This window comes from Manis pentadactyla, chromosome 9, assembly GCF_030020395.1.
Source record: "Manis pentadactyla isolate mManPen7 chromosome 9, mManPen7.hap1, whole genome shotgun sequence".
In the NCBI taxonomy this organism is placed as follows: Eukaryota; Metazoa; Chordata; class Mammalia; order Pholidota; family Manidae; genus Manis; species Manis pentadactyla.
In genome coordinates, this window is record NC_080027.1 from 112750965 (window position 1) to 112778043 (window position 27079).

The 27079-nt window shown below is 35.5% G+C and overlaps 1 protein-coding gene across 4 annotated transcripts in view; it reads left to right on the forward strand.

Moving 5' to 3' along the window:
- Nucleotides 1-27079, forward strand: part of SWT1 (SWT1 RNA endoribonuclease homolog) — a 111635-nt gene that overhangs the window by 43663 nt on the left and 40893 nt on the right. For 3 of the 4 annotated variants that reach the window (XM_057507946.1, XM_036912552.2, XM_036912553.2), the window contains 2 exons: nucleotides 1231-1418; nucleotides 16732-16863. In XM_057507946.1, the coding sequence (XP_057363929.1) occupies nucleotides 1231-1418; nucleotides 16732-16863 (320 nt within the window). The remainder of the gene's footprint in view (nucleotides 1-1230; nucleotides 1419-16731; nucleotides 16864-27079) is intronic. The other variant, XR_008999385.1, reaches the window with a different exon arrangement.

Below are 27079 nucleotides of genomic sequence, written 5' to 3' on the forward strand. Positions count from 1 at the left end.
TGAGAGTGACTCCTAACTATCTTTTAAGCTACAGATGTGTGTATCTAATACCTGCTAGATATCTTACTTAAATGTCTTTTTCTACCTCAGTCAGCATATCTAAAAACAAACTTATGTTCTGTTCCCCTCTTTTCCTTATCCGCAACCAGACTTTCTTCTTGGCTTTACTACAAAAGGCCATAAAATCTGGAAACATAGATAAATACACATTAAATGGTTTATTGCTATTACAGTATAATATGTGATATGTTCAGTGTGTTGTCCTTCATCAGCAATTTATAGAATATTGTGCTATTTAAAATTGTGATGAATGTGGTACATTGAAATACCATTTCCATAAATTCATGCGGTACATTGAAATACCATTTCCATAAATTCATGCACATGTGTCTGAGATGTATTGCTTCAAAGTGTTTATGGCTTTGACTTTTGCTGAATAAAACTGTGTGTTTATATTCTTTTGGAGAAGCAATCAAGGGGGCTTGATCTGTTTAAAACACACAAACACACATTTCTAGACTTGATGGATGCCCTAGGTTTCTGTTGTTTGTACCATTATTATTTTAGGTTAAAAACATCTTAGAGTTTCTCTCACTCCCTGAATCTAGTTTTTGGCTAAGTCTTTTTAAACATTTCTTGTGTACATTTTTCTTTTTCTTTTTATTCTGCTGCTTTTTACTACATAATAAAAGTTCTCAGGATTCTTCTCCTGGATTATTTTAGTAGCCCTCTAACCAGTCTTCTTGCCTCTATTTTGTTCCGTTCCAGTTTGTCTTAGAGAGCAGTTCTGAGTCTGTCACTTCCTAACTTAGAAATCCTCAGTGCTTCACCATTGCATGTAGAATAGGGCTTACATTCTATCCTAATTTCTCTTTTTAAAGCCCTTTGCAATCTCATTCTTTTTACTGGATTGTAAAGTGTTTGGAGGCTTGATTATACTTATTTATCATTGTATCCTAGGTATCCTGTATGCAGTGCAATACCGTATGTGTAAGAAGTGTTCAAACAGTATTCTTAAGTAGATTGGGAATTTTGTTTGATATAAAAGGAAAAGGAAAATATTTTTTCTAGCTCTGATGCTTTTCTGGGATTCTTCTATACATAGTCAAGAACAAAGAATAGTCAACACTTCCCAGAAAGCTAGAATATTTGTAAGCACAATTGACATTCTGTCTCTCTCACTTACTAGTGAAGGACTAGCTACATTTTATGTAATTCTTATTTCCCCAGGTCAAGGCAAAACTTAAACAAAATCCTTCAGAAAATTCAGTGGGTAAAAAGCAAGAAGATATTTCTTCGATGAAGTCTAATAGCCAAGAAATCACCATTTTCTCAGGTTCTCATCTTCCCCAACCCAACAGGCATCAAGAAATCTGGTCCATCCTAGAGAATGTTTGGATTACAATAAATCAGAACAGGTACTAACCTCCCAAGAATTTTTTAATTTTAGGATTTTCCATCATTACTGTTACTGAATAGTGTTTGGGTTATGAGCTTATTAATATACTAGCTTATCTTGTTGTGGGCCTTTGTCAAATTGATACCTTCTAGAAACAGTGATACCTACTTAAATAGGGGTACACATCAGAATTACCTGGAGAGTTTTAAAAATACATATGCCTAGGCTCAACCCCTAGAAATTCTGATTAAGTAGGACTGAAGTGAAGCTGAAATAGTACATTAAAAAAATAGATCTCCAGGTGATTTCAGTGTGAAGCCTTGCTGAGAAGTATTGCCTATGTGAGATTGGTTAAACCAGCAGGATGTGAAGCCTTAATAAAATTTAGAATAATTTAAGAAATGGTCAGTTTAGATTAGGGAAAATTCATGTCATGATTTTTTTAAAAAGGAAGATAAATGCTCTTATTTAAAAGGAAGACATACTTTTATCACATCAGGTACCATGGTCTTGGCAAATGGGAAGATAGAGACCACTTGTGAGTACAGTTGACTGAATTTGAACAGCACAGGTCCTTATATATGGATTTCTTTCAGTAAAAACTTTGGGAAAAATTTTGAAGGTTTGCAACAATTTGAAAAAACTCACAGATGAATGAGTAACTAGAAATATTGAAAAAGTTAAGAAAAAGGTATGTCCAAATGTATAAAATATTATGTAGCTATTAGTCTATTATGTCATTTACTACCATAAAACATATACAAATCTATTATAAAAAGTTACAACTTACCAAACCTCATGCACACACACATTTGCAATGGAGAGAAATGTAAACAAATTGTCACAAATCTCCAAAACACTTTCCAATATATTTATTGAGACAAAATCTGCATATAAGTGGATCTGCACAGTTCAAACTCATGTTGTTCAAAGGTCAACAACAGCCTATTAGTCAAGTTTTCTGGGTCAGATGTTATATGCAGATTTCCTACTGTGTGTGGGTTGACATCCCTATCCCCTGGTTGTTCAAGGGTTAACCATTTAGTCTCAGTCAGTCATCTCTTACAACAGTAGAGATTTGGGGCCCATTTTTACGCCTTGGCTACAGTTAAAATTTTTTCCAAACAAATTTATGGTCTGTCATATTAAAGAAATAACTATACCTGATATGAGCTAAAGGAAATATCTAAAAATTTGTATTTTTATATAAACCAAAGGTTTTGTTTGTTTTATCCAGTCTTAATGTATTTTAATGTTTTGGCTAATCAGATATTCTTGTTAGCAGTAAGTTATCATATATATACTAGGCAGAGATTATCTCTTTCAAAATAAAATAGATTAAAATCAAATGTATGCTATTTTAATCTTCCTATCCCTTAGAAACACTTGAGTGCTTTATGTTCTTTAGAGCTGACCCTATAATATGCATACATTTCTGTTGGATGTTACAGAGTTCTGGGTAATTGATTTCTGGATAATAGACTTTATGTTGCAATATTTCAGTAAGTGAAAAATACTTATACATATTGCTTTTTATCAGTATATAGTTATCAAGCATATTGTTTCTCATACCTGATTGTGTACCATAGTCACTGAGGAACTTATCATGCTTGGACCTTTCATGTGGAGATTCTCATTTGAAGTTCTTGTATAGACTTCATGTACAATCAATCATTTATATGAAACTACTGGAGTGCTTTTGCACAACTAAATATCACCTTCTTCCCATGTGTTCTTGCTGTAGTTCATAATCAGCTGAGAACTTAGAGTACACCAGGTTCAGGTTTTTGTGTCTTTTCTATTTACAAGGAATTTGGGTAAGTGTTAGATAGAGACCATTAGTGATTCAAGTCAAAAAAATATTTCCTGCTATTTCTCATTCATGCTTTTGAGACTTTTTTAAAAAAGTGTATTTTGAGTTTGCAGTGGGAACTGTAATTAAATAAAATGTCTTACTTTTTGCTATTACTTTTCTGTTTAACTCAGAATTTTATTGTATCGTGAAAGCAAAAGAAAAAAAATTGGTTTTGACAGTTTATTACCTGACAATTTTTGTTAAGTTGACTACTTATAACCAATTTAATAGTTTACTTAATAATCTAGAATTGAATGAGCCTGAGAGTAGATTGCAACTGTCATCCATGTCTTATATATATATATATATATATATATATTCAAGTTGGAACATTTATATTCACATTTTTCTTAATCTCTGACTTTATAATATAGTAAATATACTTAAAAAATAATATTTTGATCTATTTTGGCATATTACTGTATTTTTTAAAATTATTATTTTAATTCATTTTGATATCATTGATCTACAATTACATGAAGGACATTATGTTTACTAAGCTCCCCTCTTCACCAAATCCCCCCCACATACCCGTTCACAGTCACTGTCCATCAACATAGTAAGATGCTGTAAAATCACTACTTGTCTTCTCTGTGTTGCACAGCCCCCCCCGTGCCCCCCCCACACTATACATGTTAATCGTAAAGCCCCCTTTCTTTATTCCCGCCCTTATCCCTCCCGTCCCACCCATCCTCCCCAGTCCCTTTCCATTTGGTAACTGTTAGTCCATTCTTGGGTTCTGTGCTTCTGCTGCTGTTTTGTTCCTTCAGTTTTCTTTTGTTCTTATACTCCACAGATGAGTGAAATCATTTGGTACTTGTCTTTCTCCGCCTGGCTTATTTCACTGAGCATAATACCCTCTAGCTCCATCCATGTTGTTGCAAATGGTAGGATCTGTTTTTTTCTTATAGCTGAGTAATATTCCATTGTGTATATGTACCACATCTTCTTTATCCATTCATCTACTAATGGACATTTAGGTTGCTTCCCTATCTTGGCTATTGTAAATAGTGCAGTGATAAACATAGGGGTGCATCTGTCTTTTTCAGACTGGAGTGCTGCATTCTTAGGGTAAATTCCTAGAAGTGGAATTCCTGGGTCAAATGGTATATCTATTTTGAGCTTTTTGAGGAACCTCCATACTGCTTTCCACAATGGTTGAACTAATTTACATTCCCACCAGCAGTGTAGGAGGGTTCCCCTTTCTCCACAGCCTCTTCAACATTTGTTGTTGTTTGTCTTTCGGATGGTGGCAATCCTTACTGGTGTGAGGTGATATCTCATTGTGGTTTTAATTTGCATTTCTCTGATGATTAGCGATGTGGAACATCTTTTCATGTGTCTGTTGGCCATCTGAATTTCTTCTTTGGAGAAGTGTCTGTTCAGCTCCTCTGCCCATTTTTTAATTGGATTATTTGCTTTTTGTTTGTTGAGGTGTGTGAGCTCTTTATGTATTTTGGATGTCAACCCTGTATTGGATCTGTCATTTATGAATACATTCTCCCATACAGTAGGATACCTTTTTGTTCTATTGATGGTGTCCTTTGCTGTACAGAAGCTTTTCAGCTTGATATAGTCCCACTTGTTCATTTTTGCTTTTGTTTTCCTTGCCCGGGGAGATATGTTCATGAAGAAGTCGCTCATGTTTATGTCCAAGAGATTTTTGCCTATGTGTTTTTCTAAGAGTTTTATGGTTTCATGACTTGTATTCAGGTCTTTGATCCATTTCGAATTTACTTTTGTGTATGGGGTTAGACAGTGATGCAGTTTCATTCTCTTGAATGTAGCTGTCCAGTTTTGCCAGCACCATCTGTTGAAGAGACTGTCATTTCCCCATTGTATGTCCATGGCTCCTTTATCGAATATTAATTGACCATATATGTTTGGGTTAATGTCTGGAGTCTCTATTCTGTTCCACTGGTCTGTGGCTCTGTTCTTGTGCCAGTACCAAATTATCTTGATTACTGTGGCTTTGTAGTAGAGCTTGAAGTTGGGGAGCGAGATCCTCCCTACTTTATTCTTCCTTCTCAGGATTGCTTTGGCTATTCGGGGTCTTTTGTGTTTACATACGAATTTTTGAACTATTTGTTCCAGTTCGTTGAAGGATGCCGTTGGTAATTTGATAGGGATTGCATCAAATCTGTATATTGCTTTGGGCAGGATGGCCATTTTGATGATATTAATTCTTCCTAGCCAAGAGCATGGGATGAGTTGCCATTTGCTAGTGTCCTCTTTAATTTCTCTTAAGAGTGTCTTATAGTTTTCAGGGTATAGGTCTTTCACTTCCTTGGTTAGGTTTATTTCTAGGTATTTTATTCTTTTTGATGCTGTTGTGAATGGAATTGTTTTCCTGATTTCTCTTTCTATTAGTTCATTGTTAGTGTATAGGAAAGCCACAGATTTCTGTGTGTTAATTTTGTATCCTGCAACTTTGCTGTATTCTGATATCAGTTCTAGTAGTTTTGGAGTGGAGTCGTTAGACTTTTTTATGTACAATATCATGTCGTCTGCAAATAGTGACAGTTTGACTTCTTCTTTACCAATCTAGATTCCTTGTATTTCTTTGTTTTGTCTAATTGCGGTGGCTAGGACTTCCAGTACTATGTTGAATAACAGTGGGGAGAGTGGGCATCACTGTCTTGTTCCCGATCTCAGAGGAAAAGCTTTCAGCTTCTCACTGTTCAGTATGATGTTGGCTGTGGGTTTATCATATATGGCCTTTATTATGTTGAGGTACTTGCCCTCTGTGCCCATTTTGTTTAGAGTTTTTATCATGAATGGATGTTGAATTTTGCCGAATGCTGTTTCAGTATCTATGGAGATGATCTTGTGGTTTTTGTCCTTCTTTTTGTTGATGTGGTGGATAATGTTGATAGATTTTCGAATATTGTACCATCCTTGCGTCCCTGGGATGAATCCCACTTGGTCATGCTGTATGAATCCTTTTGATGTATTTTTGAATTTGGTTTGCTAATATTTTTTTGAGTATTTTTGCATGTATGTTCATCAGGGATATTGGTCTGTAATTTTCTTTTTTGGTGGGGGGTCTTTGCTTGGTTTTGGTATTAGGGTGATGTTGGTTTCATAGAATGAGTTTGGGAGTATTCCCTCCTTTTCTGTTTTTTGAAAAACTTTAAGGAGAATGGGTATTATATCTTCTCTGTATGTCTGATAAAATTCTGAGGTAAAACCGTTTGGCCTGGGGGTTTTGTTCTTAGGTAGTTTTTTGATTATCGCTTCAATTTCTTTTCTGGTAATTAGTTTGTTTAGATTTTGTGTTTCTTCCTTGGTCAGTCTTTGAAGGTTGTATTTTTCTAGGAAGTTGTCCATTTCTTCTAGGTTTTCCAGCTTCTTAGCATATAGGTTTTCATAGTCGTCTCTAATAATTCTTTGTATTTCTTTGGGGTCCATCATAATGTTTCCTTTCTTGTTTCTGATTCTGTTGATGTGTGTTGATTCTCTTTTTCTCTTAATAAGTCTGTCTAGAGGCTTATCTATTTTGTTTATTTTCTCAAAGAACCAGCTCTTGGTTTCATTGCTTTTTTCTATTGTTTTATTCTTCTCAGTTTTGTTTATTTCTTCTCTGATGTTTATTATGTCCCTCCTTCTGCTGACTTTAGGCCTCATTTGTTCTTCTTTTTCCAATTTCGATAATTGTGACATTAGACTATTCATTTGGGTTTGTTCTTCCTTTTTTAAATATGCCTGGATTGCTATATACTTTCCTTTTAAGACTGCTTTTGCTGCGTCCCACAGAAGTTGGGGTTTTGTGTTGTTGTCATTTGTTTCCATATATTGCTTGATCTCTATTTTAATTTGGTCACTGATCCATTGATTATTTAGGAGCATGTTGTTAATCCTCCATGTGTTTGTGGGCCTTTTTGCTTTCTTTGTAGAATTTATTTCTAGTTTTATACCTTTGTGGTCTGAAAAGTTGGTTGGTAGGATTTCAATCTTTTGGAATTTACTGAGGCTCTTTTTGTGGCTTAGTATGTGGTCTATTCTGGAGAATGTTCCATGTGCACTTGAGAAGAATGTGTATCCTGTTGCTTTTGGATGTAGAGTTCTATAGATGTCTATTAGGCCCATCTGTTCTAGTGTGTTGTTCAGTGCCTCTGTGTCCTTATTTATTTTATGTCTGGTGAATCTGTCCTTTGGAGTGAGTGGTGTGTTGAAGTCTCCTAGAACGAATGCATTGCATTCTATTTCCTCCTTTAATTCTGTTACTATTTGTTTCACATATGCTGGTCCTCCTGTGTTGGGTGCATATATACTTATAATTATATCCTCTTGTTGGACTGAGCCCTTCATCATTATGTAATGTCCTTCTTTATCTTTTGTTACTTTCTTTGTTTTGAAGTCTATTTTGTCTGATACAAGTACTGCAACACCTGCTTTTTTCTCCCTGTTGTTTGCATGAAATATCTTTTTCCGTGCATGTCTTTGGGTTTGAGGTGAGTCTCTTGTAAGGAGCATATAGATGGGTCTAGTTTTTTTATCCATTCAGTGACTCTATGTCTTTTGATTGATGCATTCAGTCCATTTAATTTAGGGTGATTATCGATAGGTATGTACTTATTGTCTTTGCAGGCTTTAGATTCATGGTTAACAAAGGTTCTAGGTTAATTTCCTTACTATCTAAGAGTCTAACTTAACTCACTTAGTATGTTGTTACAAACACAATCTAAAGGTTCTTTTCTGTTTCTCCTTCTTTTTCTTCCTCCTCCATTCTTTATATATTAGGTGTCATATTCTGTACTTTTTGTCTATCCCTTGTTTGACTTTGGGGATAGGTAATTTAATTTTGCATTTGCTTAGTAATTAGCTGTTCTACTTTCTTTACTATGTTTTTATTACCTCTAGTCACAGCTCTTCAACCTTAGGAACACTTCAATCTACAGCAGTCCCTCCAAAATAGACTGTAGAGATGGTTTGTGGGAGGTAAATTCTCTCAGCTTTTGCTTATCTGGAAATTGTTTAATCCCTCCTTCAAATTTAAATGATAATCTTGCTGGATAAAGTAATCTTGGTTCCAGGCCCTTCTGCTTCATGACATTAAATACATCATGCCACTCCCTTCTTGCCTGTAAGGTTTCTGCTGAGAAGTCTGATGTTAGCCTGATGGGCTTTCGTTTGTATGTGATCTTATTTCTCTCTCTGGCTGCTTTTAATAGTCTGTCCTTATCCTTGATCTTTGCCAGTTTTATTACTATGTGTCTTGGTGTTGTCTTCCTTGGGTCCCTTGTGTTGGGAGATCTGTGGATCTCCATGGCCTGAGAGACTATCTCCTTCCCCAGACTGGGGAAGTTTTCAGCAACTACCTCCTCAAAGACACTTTCTATCCTTTTCTCTCTCTCTTCTTCTTCTTCTGGTATCTCTATAATGCGAATACTGTTCCATTTGGATTGGTCACACAGTTCTCTCAATATTCTTTCATTCTTTGAGATCCTTTTTTCTCTCTGTGCCTCAGCTTCTTTGTATTCCTCTTCTCTAGTTTCTGTTTCATTTATCATCTCCTCCACTGTATCCAACCTGCTTTTAATACCCTCCATCGTTTTCTTCAGTGATTGGATTTCTGACCTGAATTCATTCCTGAGTTCTTGGATATCTTTCCGTACCTCCATTAGCATGTTGATGATTTTTATTTTGAACTCCCTTTCAGGAAGAGTCGTAAGGTCCATGTCATTTAAGTCTTTCTCCGGAGTTACATTAATTTTACTCTGGACCAGGTTCCTTTCGCGTTTCATGTTTGTATATGGCGCCCTCTAGTGTCCAGAAGCTCTATTCTGTTGCTGCTCAGCCCCGGAAGCGATGTCGGGGGTGGCAGGGGAGCGGTATTGGTGCCTGGGGGGAGGAAAGAGCTGTTCCTCTCTTCCTGGCTCCTGTGTCTGTCTCCACTGCCTGAACCAGTGGGCCGGGCACACATAAAAGCTTTTGTCCCAGAGCAGCCGGATGGATCCCTGCTTTCCACAAGCGGCCGGAATCCCAGTCTCCCCAGGAACTCTGCCTGTCCCAGCTTCCCCATAATCAGAAGAGTATGATGAAAGCACCATGAAATGTAGGTTTGTGCTCCCAGCGCACATTTCCAGAGCTAGGTATTCAGCAGTCCCAAGCCTTCCACTACCTCCCTGCTCCGTTTCTCTTCCTCCCGCCGGTGAGGTGGGGTGGGGGAAGGGCTTGGGTCCCGCAGGGCCACTGCTCTGGTGCGTTACCCCGTTCGGTGAGGTCTGCTCTTTTCTCCAGGTGTGTGCAGTCTGGCGCTGTCCTCTTTCCTGTCGCTCTCTCAGGATTAGTTGCGCCAACTATATTTTCTAATAGTATGCAGTTTTAGGATGAAGCCTCTGTCTCTCCTCTGATGCCACCATCTTTAATCATATTACTGTATTTTATATACAAGATTATTTGAACAAAAAGTTTTGCTCCTTAAAAAATATGCAAACCATAGTTCCTATGGGATATAAAGACAATAACTTTGGTACAGATGGCCAACAGGGACATGAAAAGATGCTCCACATTGCTAATCATCAGGGAAATGCAAATCAAAATTACAGTGAGATTTCACCTCACATCAGTTAGAATGGCCACTATCCAAAAGACAACAATTAACAACTGTTGGAGGGGATGTGGAGAAATGGGAACTCTCCTACACTGTGGGATGTAAATTGATACAAACGCTGTGGAGAACAGTATGGACATTCCTCAAAAAAACTAAAAATAGAAATACCACATGACCTAGTACTTCCACTTCTAGGAATTTACCCAAAGAAAACAAAATCCCTGATTTGAAGAGAGATATGCACCCTTGTGTTTATTGCCACATTATTTACAGTAGCCAAGATATGGAAGCAACCTAAATGTCCATCAGTAGATGAATGGATAAAGAAGATGTGGTACATATACACAATGGAATATTATTTAGCCATAAAAAAGAACCTCTGCCATTTGTGACAACATGGATGGATCCTAGTGGGTATTAATTATGCTACATGAAATAAGCCAGGTGGAGAAAGACATACCATATGATTTCACTTATTTGTGGAATATAAAAAGAAAGCAAAACAAAATGAACAAAATAGTAGACTCATAGACACTAAGAAGTGACCAGTGGTTACCATGGGGGAGGGGTTGAGGTGGGTAGGAGGGGAGGGTGAGGAGGATAAAGGGGTACAAAAGTTCTCAGTCATAATATAAGTTGTTCACAAGGATAGTTGTACAGCATGGAGAATACAGCCAGTGATTCTGTAACATCTTCCTATGTTGACAGATAGTAACTGCACTAATGGGGGTGAGGATCTAATAATATGGGTAACTGTTGAACCATTGTGTTGTATACTTGAAACTAATATAAGCTTGTATATCAACTATACTTCAATAAAAAAAATAAAATAAAATTTACATTCACCCAAGCAGTGGTAAAAAATAAAAATAAAAAAGGACAGTAACTTTGGGAAATAACTTAATCTTTCTGAAGCTCAATTTGTTCATATAAAATCAGAAAGTAGGATTATCTAAGGGTTAAAGTAAGGATTATGATCCTTAAGTTTCCTATATGTTTTTAAATTCATGAGTTGTGGATTTTGGACAAAGTTTAGATATAGTATGTATTTCTTAAATTTAATTTCAGTCCATTCTATCTTCTTTCCTGAAGAGTGTTTAACTTACCTTTCCTGACCCTGGCTTAGAGAGTAATATGACATTTAAAGTTCTAGCAAAGTTTTATCTGAGGATTTAGATTATGTATTACAAATAGCTGACTCAGAACAAAAGTGGTGATTAAAAGTTCTCTCCTGCTTTGGCTCTAATCATTTGGCTCAAAACCTTATTCAACGATTAAGTAATGGTAGAATTTTCTATCTCACTTCAAGCTAAAAATTTTAATATTTTGTAATATAATGTCACTTTATGCTTCAAAATACTTCTTCTTTTTGAAATTTCAAACTATTTATTAACCAATACATTTCTACAAATTTCCTGTTTTCCCTTTTTCAGACTTAACAAAGCTTTAGCTTTTATGGAAATTTCCTTTTTAGCATGTGACAGCCTCTTATTTTTGTTTTTGTATTATGTTGTTGCTCATTGCTGTTTTGTGATCATAGGTCTCACAGCATAATCGGGGCCTGGTATTCATATCTGAACTGGCTTTCACTAGTTTTTTTTCTAGCAACAGAGTAGAAACTATGAACATGTAACACTGAGACTGCTGTATTGGAGGACTTCGGGGTCCTTTTCTGTTTCTCCAGATACATGATAGATGGCAGTTTAAAGTTACCTCTAAAAAGATCCTGTGTGAGAAATCCAAAAAGTCCCAACCATCGCTTTTAGAGCCCCATGAGTCTTCTCAGTTCAGTTCAGTGTTAGGTTTTTACTAGGTAATTTTTCTATAATTTTCTTTTATGATTTTTTTGGTCATTTGGGAGCAAAAACTGAAAATAAAACATATTGAATATCCTATCTTATTTTAAAAAGTTAAGTTTTTGTGGGTAATAAATAACTTTATAAATATTCCATATTATATGGCTCCTTTGATGCTTTTTAAAAATGTGTACATTTGTATTAAATTACTGCAGAAAAAGTGAAGTCTTCTTTATGTTTGTGTCAAAGTTGTGCTTAACATTCTAAAAAATAAATGTACTTTGTTCATTAGAAGGAGGGTTGAAGCATACTGTAAGTAGCCCAATAAATTCTCTCTTAGGGCTTCACAGACTCAGTTAACTTAACAGCCATGGTGTCCACAGAATCTTTGCATGTGCTTTTAATCCCAATTGTGATTATCTTGCAGGCATAGTTTATGTGCCTCTAAGTTACGGAATTCGGCGAAAGCCAGCTTACCAGTTCATAAGGGGTGTTCTCAGTCAGCTCTGAAGTGAATTAGCATGTAGACCATCCATTATATTTTTTGATTTAGCCTAAATAATTTTGAACAATATATATTTAAGTAGAGACATATAGATAGTAAGTTGAGAGAGAGAGAGAGAGACGTGTGTTTCAAACTTATTGCCGTAGACCAAAAATCAAAATAATTTAAATAATGTTTAACAAATCTTAGAGCAAATTCACAAAGGTAAGAGCAGCCCCAGAGGTACATCTGAATCAAATATCCATTCATTCAGCAAACATATATTGATCTTCTGTTATGCACTAGACATAGTCTGTGTATTAAGAACATATATATATCAGTGAGCAAAACAGACAAAAATATTTACATTCTAGTGGTGAGAGCTGAATAAATAAAATATAAAAAGGTATCCAAAACATCTGGAAACATAGAACATCTTTAAATAGTATGTTAGTTACATATTTAAAATAATATGCTCAGCATACTCTTCTTTAACTGTAAGATATGTTTTCAAGTGAGATATTTTCAAATTTAAGACACAGATCCAGTTATTAATATGTTGCAGAGTGTCTGAAGTCTAGACTCAAAAGAAAAATGGTGTATTTATTATTTTCCATACTTTCAGGCACTCAGGATTACATTATGTGGTCATAAATTTGAAGAGTAAAGAAGAAAGGAGGAATAAGCATTATTTAGGGAGGAACAGGAGTTACAGTCTTAGGGGGTGTTCTAGGAAACTCATTTAAAAAACGACATTTGTCCTGTGTTCTGAGGATGTGAAAATGGAGCATGTAGTTTTTTGCAGGAAGAGAATTACAGATAAAGGAACAGAAATAGCACAGACCTTGAAGGAACATGTCTGGTATGCAAGGAGGCCAGTGTGGCTGGAGGAAGGGGGCAGAGTTAGAGGAACTGAAGGGGTGAGAGACAGTATGCTTTTTGTGTAGGGCCTTATAAACTATTAAGCTATTGTTAAGGACTTAAGGCTCAGACTGTTGGTAAAAGCCACTGCACCAGTTTTAGCAAAGAAATGACATGATAAAGCTGGTGTTTTAAAAAAGGTTGCTCTGCCATGTTGAGAATAAACTGAATGATGAGGATGAAGGAAGGCCAGGTAGGTGTCTAATATGATAATACAGGTGGAAAATGAATTGGATCAGGAGAGATGTGATAGAAATGGTAAGAATTGGTCAGATGCTGGATATATTTTAAAGGTAGAGCCAGCAGGATTTGCTCATACACCATGATTTTGCTGAGACAGGAGCAAGAGGAACAGTAGCCACAGCAGATGATTATTCTTGCCCGTCCTATGACTGGTATGGCTGTTCTCGTCCTCATCTTCCTCATTTCTCCTGCATTCTGTCAGTTAGGATAGGTCTTGGAGGAGGAATTTTTAGTGCCCTTATTTTACAGCAAGTTCATATGTCTGTATAACAACTATAATGGAATTTGGGGGAATAATAATGTCTAGTATATAGAATTTTTATTTATTATGGCTTTCCTGAAAGAGTTTATTTGCTATATTCATTCTCTGTCTCTCTTTCTCTTTGTCTCTGTCTCTGTCTTTCTCTCTCTCTCTCTCTCTCTCTCACACACACACACACACACACACACACACACACACACCCACACAAAATGCATATACACCCAGAAAAAGATGAAGGAAGCCCCTGTGGGGACACCACTAATACTTCTCTCTTGTTGGTGGACTATGGGTGTTAGGTATTTTCTCCTTTCTACATTCCTGGGTTTGTTTTTCCAAATTTAATATGGTGACTAGAGTTTAAATGTGTGAACATTTTTAAAAAGTAAGTATTTTTTAAGTAGCTTATGGTGTTTATCTTTAAAATAATAAATGCACAAAATGAGTTATTTTTCTATACACTATCAGTGAATAATCTGAAAAACAAATGAAAACAATTCTGACATTATCATCAAAAAGAATAAAATACTTAGGAATAAATTTAACCAAGGTGGTGCAAGAGTTATACACTGAAAACTACAAAACATTCCCGAAGGAAATTAAAGAAGACCTGAATTAAATGGAAAAATCCGATGTTCATGGATTGGAAGACTTAAGAAAGTTAGAAGACTCGTGCATCCTGATTTCAAAACTTAATACAAAACTATAGTATTACAAACTTAATACAAAAATATAGTATTCAAAACAATGCTATGGCATAAATGTAGACACACATATCAATGGAATAGAATCAAAAGTTCAGAAATAAACACACACATCTATGCTGATTTTGACAAGGATGCCAAGACCATTCAGTAGAGAAAGAATGGTCTCTTTAAGAAATGGTGTGGGATGACCCATTCGCTGCACTCAAAAGGATGAATTTGGATACTGACCTTACGCTACATACAAAAATTAACTCAAAATAGATAAATGACCAAAATATAAGAACTAAAACTATAAGACTCTTAGAAGTAAACAGAATAAATCTTTGTGATCTTGGGTTAGGGAATGATTTCATAGACAATGACACCAAAAATACAAACAAAAGATAAATAGGGGCAAGCCCACCTGGTACCACAGACTGGACTGCACAGACCACCAAAAGATATATAAAAGATAAATTGGAGTTCTTCAAAATTAAATTATTTTCTGCATCAAAGGACAGCTTAAGGAAAAAAGACAGCCTATAGAATGGAAGAAAATATTTGCAAGTTATATAAATCTGATAAGGGTCTGGTGTCCAGAATCTACAATGAACTTCTAGAACTCAATAATAACAAGACAATCTGACTAAAAATGGGCAAAGAATGAATAGAAAATTCTCCAAAGATGTATAAATGGTCAACAAGTACATGAAATGGTGCTCAACATCATTAGTCCTTAGGCAAATGAAAATGCCATATTCACTAGGATGGGCATTGAAAAAAAAAAAGGGAAATAACAAACGATGGTGAGAATGTGGATAAATTGGAACTTTCATACATTGCTTATAGAAATGCAAAATTGTGTAGCCATTTTTGAAAACAGTTTTGTGGTTCCTCAGTAAGTTAAACATCCAATCAACATAAGACCCAGCAATTTCACTTTTCAGTATATACCTCCCAAAGTTGAACACAAGTGTTCAAACAAAAACTTGTACATAAATTATAGCAACAATGTTTACAGTAATCAGAGTTCAAATAATCCAATATCCACCAACAGATGAATACATAAACAAAAGTGGTATATCCATACAATGGACTATTATTCAGCCATAAAAAGGAATGAAGTAGTGACATTTGCTATAACATGAATGAATGTTAAAAGAAGCCAGACATAAAAGGTCACATAATTCATGTTTCCATTTATATGAAGTATCCATAGTAGGCAAGTCCATAGAGACAGAAAACAGGTTAGGGGTTGCCAGGAACTGGGTGGGAGGGAGTGAATGGATATACAATTGGAGTGAAGAAAATGTTCTATAACTAGATAGTGGTGATAGTTGCACAACACTGTGAATGTACTAAATGCCATGGAAATGTATACTTTAAGATGGTTAAAATGGTGAATAGTATGTGTGTTTTACTACATTTATAAAAAGTTTTGGAAATGACTGTAGAGGAGAAGATTCCCTTGAATGCTTCTACCTAAAGGTAACCAGTTAATGTGGGTAATATTATGTACATGTAATAGGCATATGTGTTAGTTTCCTAGGGCTTATACCTCAAATAGCCACAAATTAAGTGGTTTAAAATAACAGAAATTTATTTGCTCACAGTTCTAGAGGCTAGAATGTCTGAAATCCAGGTGTCTGCAGTGTTGGTTCTTTGGAAGTTCTGAGGGAGAATCTTCCCAGCTTCTGTAGTTGCCAGCGATCTTTGTAGATATATCACTCCAGTTTCTGCCTTGTCTTCGTGTAGGGTAGTGGCCACATAATCCAGTGCGACCTCATTTTATCTTAACTAATTACATCTCCAAAGATCCTATTTTAAGTATCTGAGGTTTGGGCGAACATGAATTTGGGGATTGGGAAACACTCTTTAACCTAGTACAGCATGTGTTTTGATTTTTTAATATTTTTCTTAGGTTATATAAGTAAATATTGTATCTTCTGTTTGTTTTATAGCTGGCATAGGCACTATTTTAATAGTTGTTTGGTATTTCATTAGGTGGTTAATTCACTATTAACACTTTTTATATTGTTGAACATTTGGGTGATTGCTAAGTGTTGCCCAGTCGTGAATGCTAATATGTGATAGATTTTGCTAGAATTGGAATTGCCAGAGTGAAGTGTATGTACATTTGTAGCTTCCAGCTTCAACAATCAATCTGATGTCTAATGTTTTTCTTCATCTTTATGTACTGGAATACTGTCAATACTTATGTGCTGACTCAAATGTAGATTGATAGTGTTATTTTCCTCCCATCCCTTATGGTTTCTTAGAATGAAACATTCTTCACACAGCTTTTACAGTATTACTTTAGGTTAGACCTGTGTGGTGGTCAACCTAGATCCTTTGAATGAATGTTAGCCAGGCATTTACAAGTCATGTCTCTTATTTCTTGTGTAATAGATCAGCCTTACCAAAGATAAGTTATAAATATTACCTTATTTTATACATTAGAAATGGAAATACTTGGATTATAATAAATATGCATTTGTACCTATGAGTATTTTTTCTTTTTCTCTATTTTAGCATGGATGTGTTTCAAAGACTGGGCTCAAATTCATCTCTGACCTTTTCAAAAATAGCGTCATTTGAAGAAGCGTTTGTATGTCTTCAAAAGTTAATGGCAGACGTGAAGGATATTCTTGAAGCAATTCAGAGGTAAACACTAATTTTAAAGTTTCATTTATTACTTTCCTCTTTCTTCTAGGCTTAACAGCTCTTTTGGAGTTTCTGTGAGTCTTCCAGTAAGTTTTGTGAACTGAGAGCTTTTAGATTTAACTCTTCCCCTTTGCAAAGAATCCCTATTTCTAGTTTGGAGCACAGGAATGGTTCTGCTTTTTTCCTTTCTAGAAAAAAGAGTATAAGATAGTAAGTTTCAGAAGGAACTTAATTTCTTTATTGTGTAACTGTAGTTCCCAGAACAGTGCCAGGCACATAATGGGCCAACTCAACAATTCCTTATTGAATAAATATATGTTAAGGTAATTACCACTTTAAAACATAGGTTAATATTATGATATAAATGTTTGATTTCTTCCAATACAGTCTCACAGTACCACAAACTGAAGAAGTTTGAGAAGCAACATAGTCTTTTTTTTTTATTAAGGTATCATTGATATACACTCTTATGAAGGTTTCACAAGAAAAACAATGTGGTTATTACATTCACCCTTATTATCGAGTCCGCCCCCATTCCCCATTGCAGTCACTCTCCATCAGTGTAGTAAGATGCCACAGAGTCACTGTTTGCCTTCTCTGTGCTACACGGTCTTCCCCATGACCCCACACACACCATGTGCACCAATCATGATACCCCACAATCCTCTTCTCCCTCCCTCTCCACCCTCCCTTCCCTACCTCTCCCCTTTGGTAACCACTATTCCCTTCTTGGAGTCTGTGAGTCTGCTGCTATTTTGTTCCTTCAGTTTTGCTTTGTTGTTATACTTCACAAATGAGGGAAATCATTTGGTATTTGTCTTTCTTTGCCTGACTTATTTCACTGAGCATAATACCCTATGGCTCCATCCATGTTGTTGCAAATGGTAGGGTTTCTTTCTTTGTTATAGCTGGAGAAGCAAAATAGTCTTATAATACTTTGAGAATTATACATATGTGAATATTTTAAATATTTGTGAAGCATATAGAAAATATAGGGCCAGAAAGCTATAGAATGGACCAGACCACCTTTGTAGCATAAAGTCAAATGTTTTCTTTTGTGGCAATTAGAGGAGAGTACTAAACTTAATCTTGCAATTATTTTGATATATACCAAAACTGTTTGACCTGAATTAGGTATGCAGCTTGCTAACAGAATATTGTTCTTTGTAAGTTAAAAAAACAAAACCCAAACTGATTTGATTTTAGTTTAATCCAAGTTTGAAAAACTTGGTTCAAAACAACAGTAGTTTTGTTTTTTTACTTCCTAGGGGTTTTTGGAAACTTCATTTCTTTGTTAGTGCACAAAGCATTTGTACTACCTTTTGCTTCACAGCTGGCTAAATAATTCTTAGAATAAAAAGTTAACCAAAGCTTTTTGCCACTCTTAAGTTACTAATCAATTGAAGATGTGGCAGATTCCAAGGCAAGTTAAATAGTATCTCTACATGCAAATAGTTCCTTTTTTATTTAAGCAGTATTTAATAAGAGTAGCTCTATGAAGGAGAAATAGTTCTGATTTTAGGTTTGTAAAAACTGTTGCACAGCGTAGGTTGCATACACAAAGGGATATCAGTGTGGGTTCAATTGCTCAACAAATGTTTACTGAGCACCAGCTATGCTTGGCATCATGCTAGGCTCTGGGGAATCAAAGATAAATAAGATGCAGTCTCTGACTATACAAGGTTTCCAGGGGATTTATGTGCAGGTGGTGGCGGACACCATACTTAACTCATTCTCCTGTGAAAAATATATTAGAACCTCTTGAGCTGCCAGTAGGGGGCATTATGAATAAAAAGTTTCCTCATTTCAGCATTCATTAACTAACAGGAAACTACTAAAATTGCAAGGTTTTTTTCTTTCCTTTTACCCTTCAGACAGTAGGTATTTAAATCAAAATGTAACAGAAACTAATAGTTACATTATTTTGTCAAGTATACATGTAGCCTTAAATTTTCTTAAAAATGATGTTAAAATAAGTTAAAAATTTGGGTAGGTTAACTGTGGGTGGACTTAAAATTTTTTAAACGTTGAAAAATACACTCAACTTTATAGTGACTGCAAATTCACTTGCATTTCTTGATGCTTATTAAAATGGAATAGCTTCATTTGGTTTTGAGATACATGCTCAGTGAATAAATGTCAAGTCTATTTCTTTTTATCATAGCAGGTCTATGTATAGCATTACACTGCGAATCAGTAAGAAGGTGACCTGTTAATAGGTCCTTCAGTTAAAGAAGTGAATGAAAATATGTGTTGATCTAAGAGCTTGAACTTATGGTTTCAGATTTATCCCTTTGTCTTCATGACTTCAAGCATGTTATCTACCTTCTAAAAGCCACAGTTTCTTTCCTTATTAAATGGGAACCTGGATGCCCTCTCCAGCAGAGTAAAAGAGATAATGAGATGATGTGTTTGAAAATACTTTTGAAAATGTAACACATTTACAGGTGTTAGTCTTTGTTTTTTCCTTTAAACTGATACATTAAATTTGAAAAGTTAAAAAGTATATATTTCAATTTTAATAAGGCTCTAAATATGATTGTGGTCTCTTAAGATTGAAAATACTGGTGGTGCAGTTGGCTGTGGAGTCACACAATTTGGAGCAGAATACCTTATTTTGCAAATGTTGTAAAAGGGGTGGGGATATTGCTGATTTCTATACTGTCTGTGCACTTTCTTCTTGGGTCGGAGAGTGAATTTATTAACTTATTTGCTATTGGTTTAGAAATTGCCTCTGTCTTTCTCATCTTTCATGTCTGTATAGGATTAAGTTGAGTGCTTTTGTTAATGGTTTCCTTACCTAAACAATAGAGAAGCAGTCAGTACTCCTTGTAGACAAAAGTGTCTTAAGATATTTTTAGGTCAGTACTGTCTAGTCTCATCTTGTACTTTAGTGAACTTACATCTAGATTGATCAAATTACTCTCAAGATCACAAAAGCCTTTCAGTATATATAGATTACAAAATTTGATTTGGAGTGAAAAACTAATTGGAGAGTCATATGACAAATCTAAAAGGATTATTAATCATTAATCTAAAAACATTATTAAATGTCTGTATGCTTAAACTGGCATCTCACAAAGTTAAACAGGTCATGTAATACAACTGTAAGGCAGACTATAAGTGTGTGCAGTTTCAACTTGAAAGCTAATACTCAAACTGATAGGGGAAGTGTTTTAAGTATGTTTCTGTGTCTATGAAGTAGATGCTGCACTGCCTGGTTTAGAAGCAGAGGAGAGGGAAGGGGAGAAGAGGACAGGAAATTGTAATCTGCCTAGATTTTATAATCATGTTTATGTGTTTCATCTTTATAAGGTTGACATTACTTAAAAAAAATTGTAGTGTTTTGGATCCAAAAATTTAACTAAATCATAACAAAATGCATATGTTCATTGTATCACTTGGTTTAACATATAAAACTGTGCATTTCTTTTTTTAATTGAAGTATGGTTGATACACAAATTATATTGGTTTCAAGTAAACAACACAGTGTAACTCAACAGATACACACATTATTAAATCCTCACCCCAACTAGTACAGTTACTATTTTTCAGCATAGAAAGATGTTACAGAATCATTGACTATATTCTCCATGCTGTCCTACCATCCCCATGACCAACTTATATTATGATTGAGGTTTTCGTGCTCCTTTATCCCCCTCGCCCTCCACACCCACCCACCTCATCCCTTCCCCGTGGTAACCACCAGTCACTTCTCAGTGTCTATGAGTCTACTGCTGTTTTGGTTTGTTTTAAAAACTACATTTTTATGTCAATTTCAAGAACTCTCAATTTCTACTGCCAAGTAACTTTAGGTGAAGTTTTTGGAAGAATTAATGTTTTCTCAGTTTCATATTTTGAATTATATGGGAAGGAGAGAGGGAGAGGGAATTACTATTCTTTATAAATAACTTGGCATATTTTGCAGGGGAAAAGGATTTTTTTTATATGAAAGAGAGTATCTTTTAAGTTTAGAATACTTTTTTCTAGCTGTCCTAGTTGATTTGGTTGTTTTTAAATGTAGAGTAAGTGAGTGCTAACTGGTGGCATTAGACATGACCATATTCTGAATGGGCATTCAGCCTAATCCCAAATATTTTGGAAAATGAGACTTCTGCTTGAATTTAGGAACGCAAGATGCTTAATTTTTTTATCATCATCAAATGCTTTAATAATCTCCAAAACTTTAGTAATCTCCATTACATTCCTGTGACTTTGGTTTGAAATGATTTATAGAGCTGTTTTTTTCTAAAACACAGTTACAGTCGTGAAGTTTGGGATTTTTTTTTGTGTGTGTCATTTACACATTTTTTTCTTATTGAGCCTCTAAAAAATGAATTTTCCTATTACTTTCTTATTCTACTTTAACATAAAAACAAAATACATACTGGTATAACCATACATGATTCCTGGGAAAGGGAATCCTACAATCATAGCAGCTTTTCAGATCTACTAATGATTCAGCTGCTTGAAAGAGTGTGGAGTTTGCATTTGAGATAATATTTTATTAACTTAATCCTGTTGTGGTTAGCTGACCTCTTGAGGTTTTAAAAGGTTTATTTAGAAAAGGTCATACTTAGTTGACACAAAGAACACTCTTTTAGGCTGTTTTATAGATTAAGTTAGTTGTTGAAACAAAAGGTTTTGTTAAAGATGAGTAGAAAATAAAGACCTTAAGAAAGTGACTTTACAGTATCTCAATTCATTGCAGTGTGCAAGTTGTTCAGCTGTTGATAAAACTTTGATCTAGAATGCAGAGGTTTATCCGTGTTTAGGTCCGATTTATTTTCTCTAAGACCTGGCCTTTCTCCCCTTAAAAAGTCATACTTTACCTCCCATCTCCCATTAGGGTTTCCACAACTCCCCAAATATTACTGCACCACTTTATCAGACTTTTCACATACCCCAATCCTTTCCATCACCAAGTATATGAGTTGCTATGTGGAGTAAGAAAGTAATACAACGTATTATTTAAAAATGAAGGGGCTCAGTTGCTTCACTCTCCATGCTATCATTTTGTACCTTACTCGTTCATTATTTATTTAATAATCAGCTCCCTAAGATGTGAACACCTTTATGGAAGAAACTTTTCTGTACTTACTTTGGTTTGTCCTACTTTTCTTATCTACACCTGTGCCTATATCACAGGTATATATAATGGATGGTCAAAAAAAGTGTATTAGGGCTAATAGTACTACATTAGTACATTAGATGAATAGGCAATGCAGAGATTTAAAAAGAGATACAGAAGAGAGAAGTACAAGCTAAGAAAGGGTAAAGAATAAGAATTTCAGGAGGAAGGAGCAAGACTGGAAGAAAAAAGTTGAGGAGATAAAACAAGGCATTTATGTCTAGAACAGATGATGGAGCCTCCAGTTATTTGTCCAGATGGGATCACATGTCATCTTTAATTGCTTAATCCTGTCTCCTCTTAATCCTCTCCTAATTCTAGAGAATCAGCTCTATAAATTAGAGTTAGTAGAAGGAAAAGTGGAATCTAATGGGAGTGATAAGCAGACATTTCTTATATTAGACATGTGTAAATGTTTCATATAAAATATAGACAGTTATAAGTAAAAGCTTGCTGTGATATATAACAGTTTGATAAACACTGCTTTAATTAACACTTCATCAAGTGTTCTATATAATACTTAATAAAATTTATATTCAATTTGATGAGAAATATGTAACATCCAAATATCAATCTGACTCAATTATCCAGCACCAGCATATATATATATATGTTAACCTGGCTTTTTAATGCCACTGAAGGTACAGATCCGTCATGATTTAATTTTTAGAATAACTAGATTTCATTTTATATATCAGAATCTCTTACCTGTACTTCCCAGCATTTGTAATTCAGTAATAGAAAATAAGGATCTTAATTTTTTTCCTAAATATCACTGGGATGATACCACAGTTCTTGTGGTGCCTGAAGCATTTCTGGATGTTCGTTTTCCCTTGTTTGAGTCACTAAAATCCAGGGTTGGATGGCAGAGTTAAATATTTCCCATCATAAACTCCTCATCACACCAGAGTCAAGCAATCAAATATAGTATGAAGATTACTTCTTGAAGATAATAAGTATCCTAATTTGTTTGTGGAATTATTCTTATAAACTCAACATTCTTTTAAATTTGCCTTTTGTTTTCTAGCTGCTTATTTCTACCTAATAATTTATTGGTCTGATATTTGATTAAAATTCCCTGCTATTTTAATAAGAAATGCTAAAAACCAAGTACTACATTTTTCAGTGAAGCAGATGGGATAAATGACTAAATCAGGGTAAACATCAGTAAAATAAATGAAACTGGAGGGAAATCAAAAGTACTGAATAAGGGCTATCATAATAATTTCAACCTATATACTGAGTAAATGGTAAATATATGGGATAAAGCCAGAGGATCAGCTCTAATTCCTTCTCACAGAGTAGTTGTACCAGAGGTTTAAACTTACAGTGTACCCTAGACTCTAGGATTAGTCTTGTCTATTTTGAGAAATATCCTTTTGTGCCTCTAAAGGACTTTTAACACCATGGCAGGCCAACCATCTGCCTGTAAAGTGATGCAATAAATACCCTCAGAGCTGTTTTCCAATAATATAAAAGGTTAAGTCCAACCCAGGACAGTGTTTTCAACATAGAAGACACAATAGTTATTATATATCAGATAGTCCTGGCATTATCTAATATTTTGATGTGCCAATGTCTATTAATAAGGCATAATAAACTTTCTTGAATCAACATACATTTACCCTTATCATAATTAACTGCAACTAAAATCTTGAATTTTCCAATTACTTTTTTTGCTAATATTTGTTAAGCTTTCTTAGTTTATTTTTTGATGGCATATAGCTTTATTTTCCCCAACTGAATTGTTGAGCTAAGACAAGTAAGATAGTAAAAATCATATTTTATATTAAAGAGAGTAATTTGTGCATATTTTATTGAAACCCTTTTGATAATATAGACTAAAAATCATAACTTTTGTATCCTGTTGGAGCATGAGGTAGAATAAAGGGTATATCAGCCTTCTTGAAAAGGACTTGCATCCATTTACCAGGGTGACTCTATCCTAGAAAAAGTGAAATACTCAGATTTTGGGGGAATTACTAGATACTGACTCTGAGTTAATACTAATCCTTGGGGTCCTAAAATTCCACCATAGTTGGAGAAATGGTCAGAGAAGTAGATCTACCTTGATCAATAAATGGTGACTACTGGTTTATTTGGAACTTTAGAAAAAACAAAATTGGAAGATTAGTGACAGGGAAGTCTGGAGAGGTGTGTGGATGGGACACAAAGTTGAGGGTATTTGTGTTCCATGTGAATACTCATTGAAGGCTACTCATCCAAGGGAGTGGACAACTGCCTGGACTCAGTAATCACATGGACAAGATCAGCAGTCAGCCTCTTTCCATAGGCACCCCAGGGAATGGTCTTTGAGCTCATCTGCAGGACAGTGGCAATCTGGATTACAGGAGCTCAGACGTGGGACTTTCCCTCATGAAGTCTGACCTGGCTGCCACTACCACTGAGAGCCCAAGCTGCCAACAGCAGAGGCAAATGCAAGCGTTCAATAAGGCATTGTTCCCTAGGGGCCCAGTAAGTCAACTTAGTGGCAGTGACACCTTCCATCTTGAAGGGGATGGTGATTTGTCCTCACCCGAACAGATACTTATTTTGGATATGGAATTGCTTTCTTTCACTGCAGTGCTTCTGCCAGCAACTCCATCTATTGAGTCAAGAGAGATCTTGGCTACTGTCTGCGTGTCCCATACAACTAAGAAACTTACTTTATAGCAAAAGAATGCAGCTGTGGCTACATGGCTTTATCATATGCTAATCTAAGGAACTGGCTTTATAAAACACTGGAGTGGCCTGTAGAAGACTTATTTACCACACCAGCTGTAACCTGTGAAATCAGGTGTGTGAAGCTAGATAATGCTGTATTTGGTACTGTTTCTCCCTTAGAACATGAATATCGAAGAACCAAGGGAAGCAGGTGGTAATGGTTTCAATCAGTTCTTTCTCTAATAGCTCTTGAGGGTTGACTGGGCTCATCTGGGTAGTTCTCACTTAGTAAGATGGTGTCGTCTCAAAGGCTGGCTGGCTGATGGCTGTTGGCTGGAACACCAAATATGTGGTTTTTCCATGTAGCCTGAGCTTCCTCACAGGCTGAAGGCTGGTGTCCCCCAGTGTCCCAAAATATCAGGTGGAAGCTATATTGCCTTTAGTGACATTGCCTCAGAAATCATATAGCATCATTTTCCCTGTAGGCACAGATCTGCCTAGATTCAGGAGAAGGGATCATAGGAGGAGAAATGTCAGTATTACATTGTATGAAGAAGTAACACAGTCTGCCCTTCGGCCACAATCGTTCACATTCCTTCTACTAGCAAAACACTCATTCACTCTTCCCAATGCGCCAAGTCTTACCCATTATGACATTAGCTAAAGTCCCGGATTTCATCATTTAAATCAGGTCTGCGTGTGGTTGAGGTGAGGCTTCTGGGGTGTGACTCCTTAGATGCAGCTCCTTGAATACTATTCCTCTATCTTAACTGCTGTGAACTTAAGAGACAAGTTAGTTCCCCCATCCCCCAACATACAATATTCAGGCACAGGATAACTATCATACACCTCCACATTCAAAAAGGGGGAAAACCAGAGGGCCACAGGATTCCTGGCAATTCTAAAATCCAGCCACACACGTTGCCACTTCCTTGATTAGGTCTCAGTCCCACTGTCTGGGAATTATTTACACCTGCTCTTGACTCAGCTTTCTGGTCTCTTGGTTTTGGCCTCTGAACTTCTCCATAAAAAAAGTAAACTGCATCTGTGGAGGTTTCTCAACTTGCTTGCCTGTTAAAGGTAGGGAGTCCAATAAACCTCTCATTTTTTATTATCTCTATCCCTTTTAGTCCAAGCAGTGGTGCTTACATAAGAACAACCCTCTAAAACACTGTTTTCTGTGACTCTTATTGGGGTTCACTCTGTTAGACAAAAATCAAAACCACGAATATTTTGGAAATAAATGCTTCTCTCCTTTGGGTTCCCTCAAGCTGCTATGGGCAACACCTTTAAGATATTTGGAAGTCCTGTTGTTTAACAGAATTTGGAAGTCCCACTTGTAAGAGCAGTAAAAGGCCTGTTGTGTGTCTGAAAGATTCTTCAAGGCACCTTCTTCGATCTTTCTGAGGTCTCAACCAAAGGTCTTCAAATAATGCACTATAATGGTCATCTTTAAACTGTGTTTTCCTGCCATACTTGTTAAAGGTGAATATTGTGTAGTACTTTAACTTCTAGCCTAAGATAAATTTGTTTGTTATGTCAGGAAATTTTTCGTACTCTGCTTTTGCAATGTGTTCCCTAGACTTCTCATTGGATGTAGCCTGTTGCTACCACCCTCCCCTGCCTGTATGCTCTCCTTTTGTTAGCTCTCTCCTCTCAACCCCTTCATGCACATTACTTCAGTCTTACCCCTCTCCTTGATTCAGTTGTAGATTTTCTGGGGTTTTTTTCTCTCTATTTTTAAGGTATAGGTCTCCGTATGTGTGTTAGATCAAATTTGTTCATTGTTGTTCACACTATTATGCTTGCTGATTTTTGAGCAGTTCTGCGATGTATATTAAAATTTCTAAGTGCAATTGTGAGCTCAGTTTCTTACTGTAATGCTGTCATTTGCTTTATATATTTTGAGGTTTTGCTGTATCTATCATCATGGTGAATTGGTCTTACTGCTAATACTTTTTGCTTTCAAGTTTGTTTTCTCACTTATTAATACTGAACCAGCATTTTTTTCCTTTTTTGTTAGTATAGTTATATTCAAAATTTTATTTTTATATCTTTATATTCAAACATTGTTATTTCTTTAAATTGTTGCATAACAAAGCTACATTTGATTTTTTGATAAGTAAAATCTGTTTACATATATTTTTATTACTGTTATTTTAGACTTAATTTCTACTACCTTTTTTAAAAGTTTCAAATAGATTTATTAATCCAGAAGTATCACCCTACATTTGAAAATGTTGACAATCTTTGAAGATAAACAGATCTTAAACTTTAAGACAGGAGTACAGAAGCACTTACTCACTGACGTCACATATACCCACGGGATGAATAAAACCAAACCAAAAAAAGCCTTTTCTAATGCTATACAAATGATTATTTTAGCTTAAAATATGCGATAATAGCATCATATACATATTA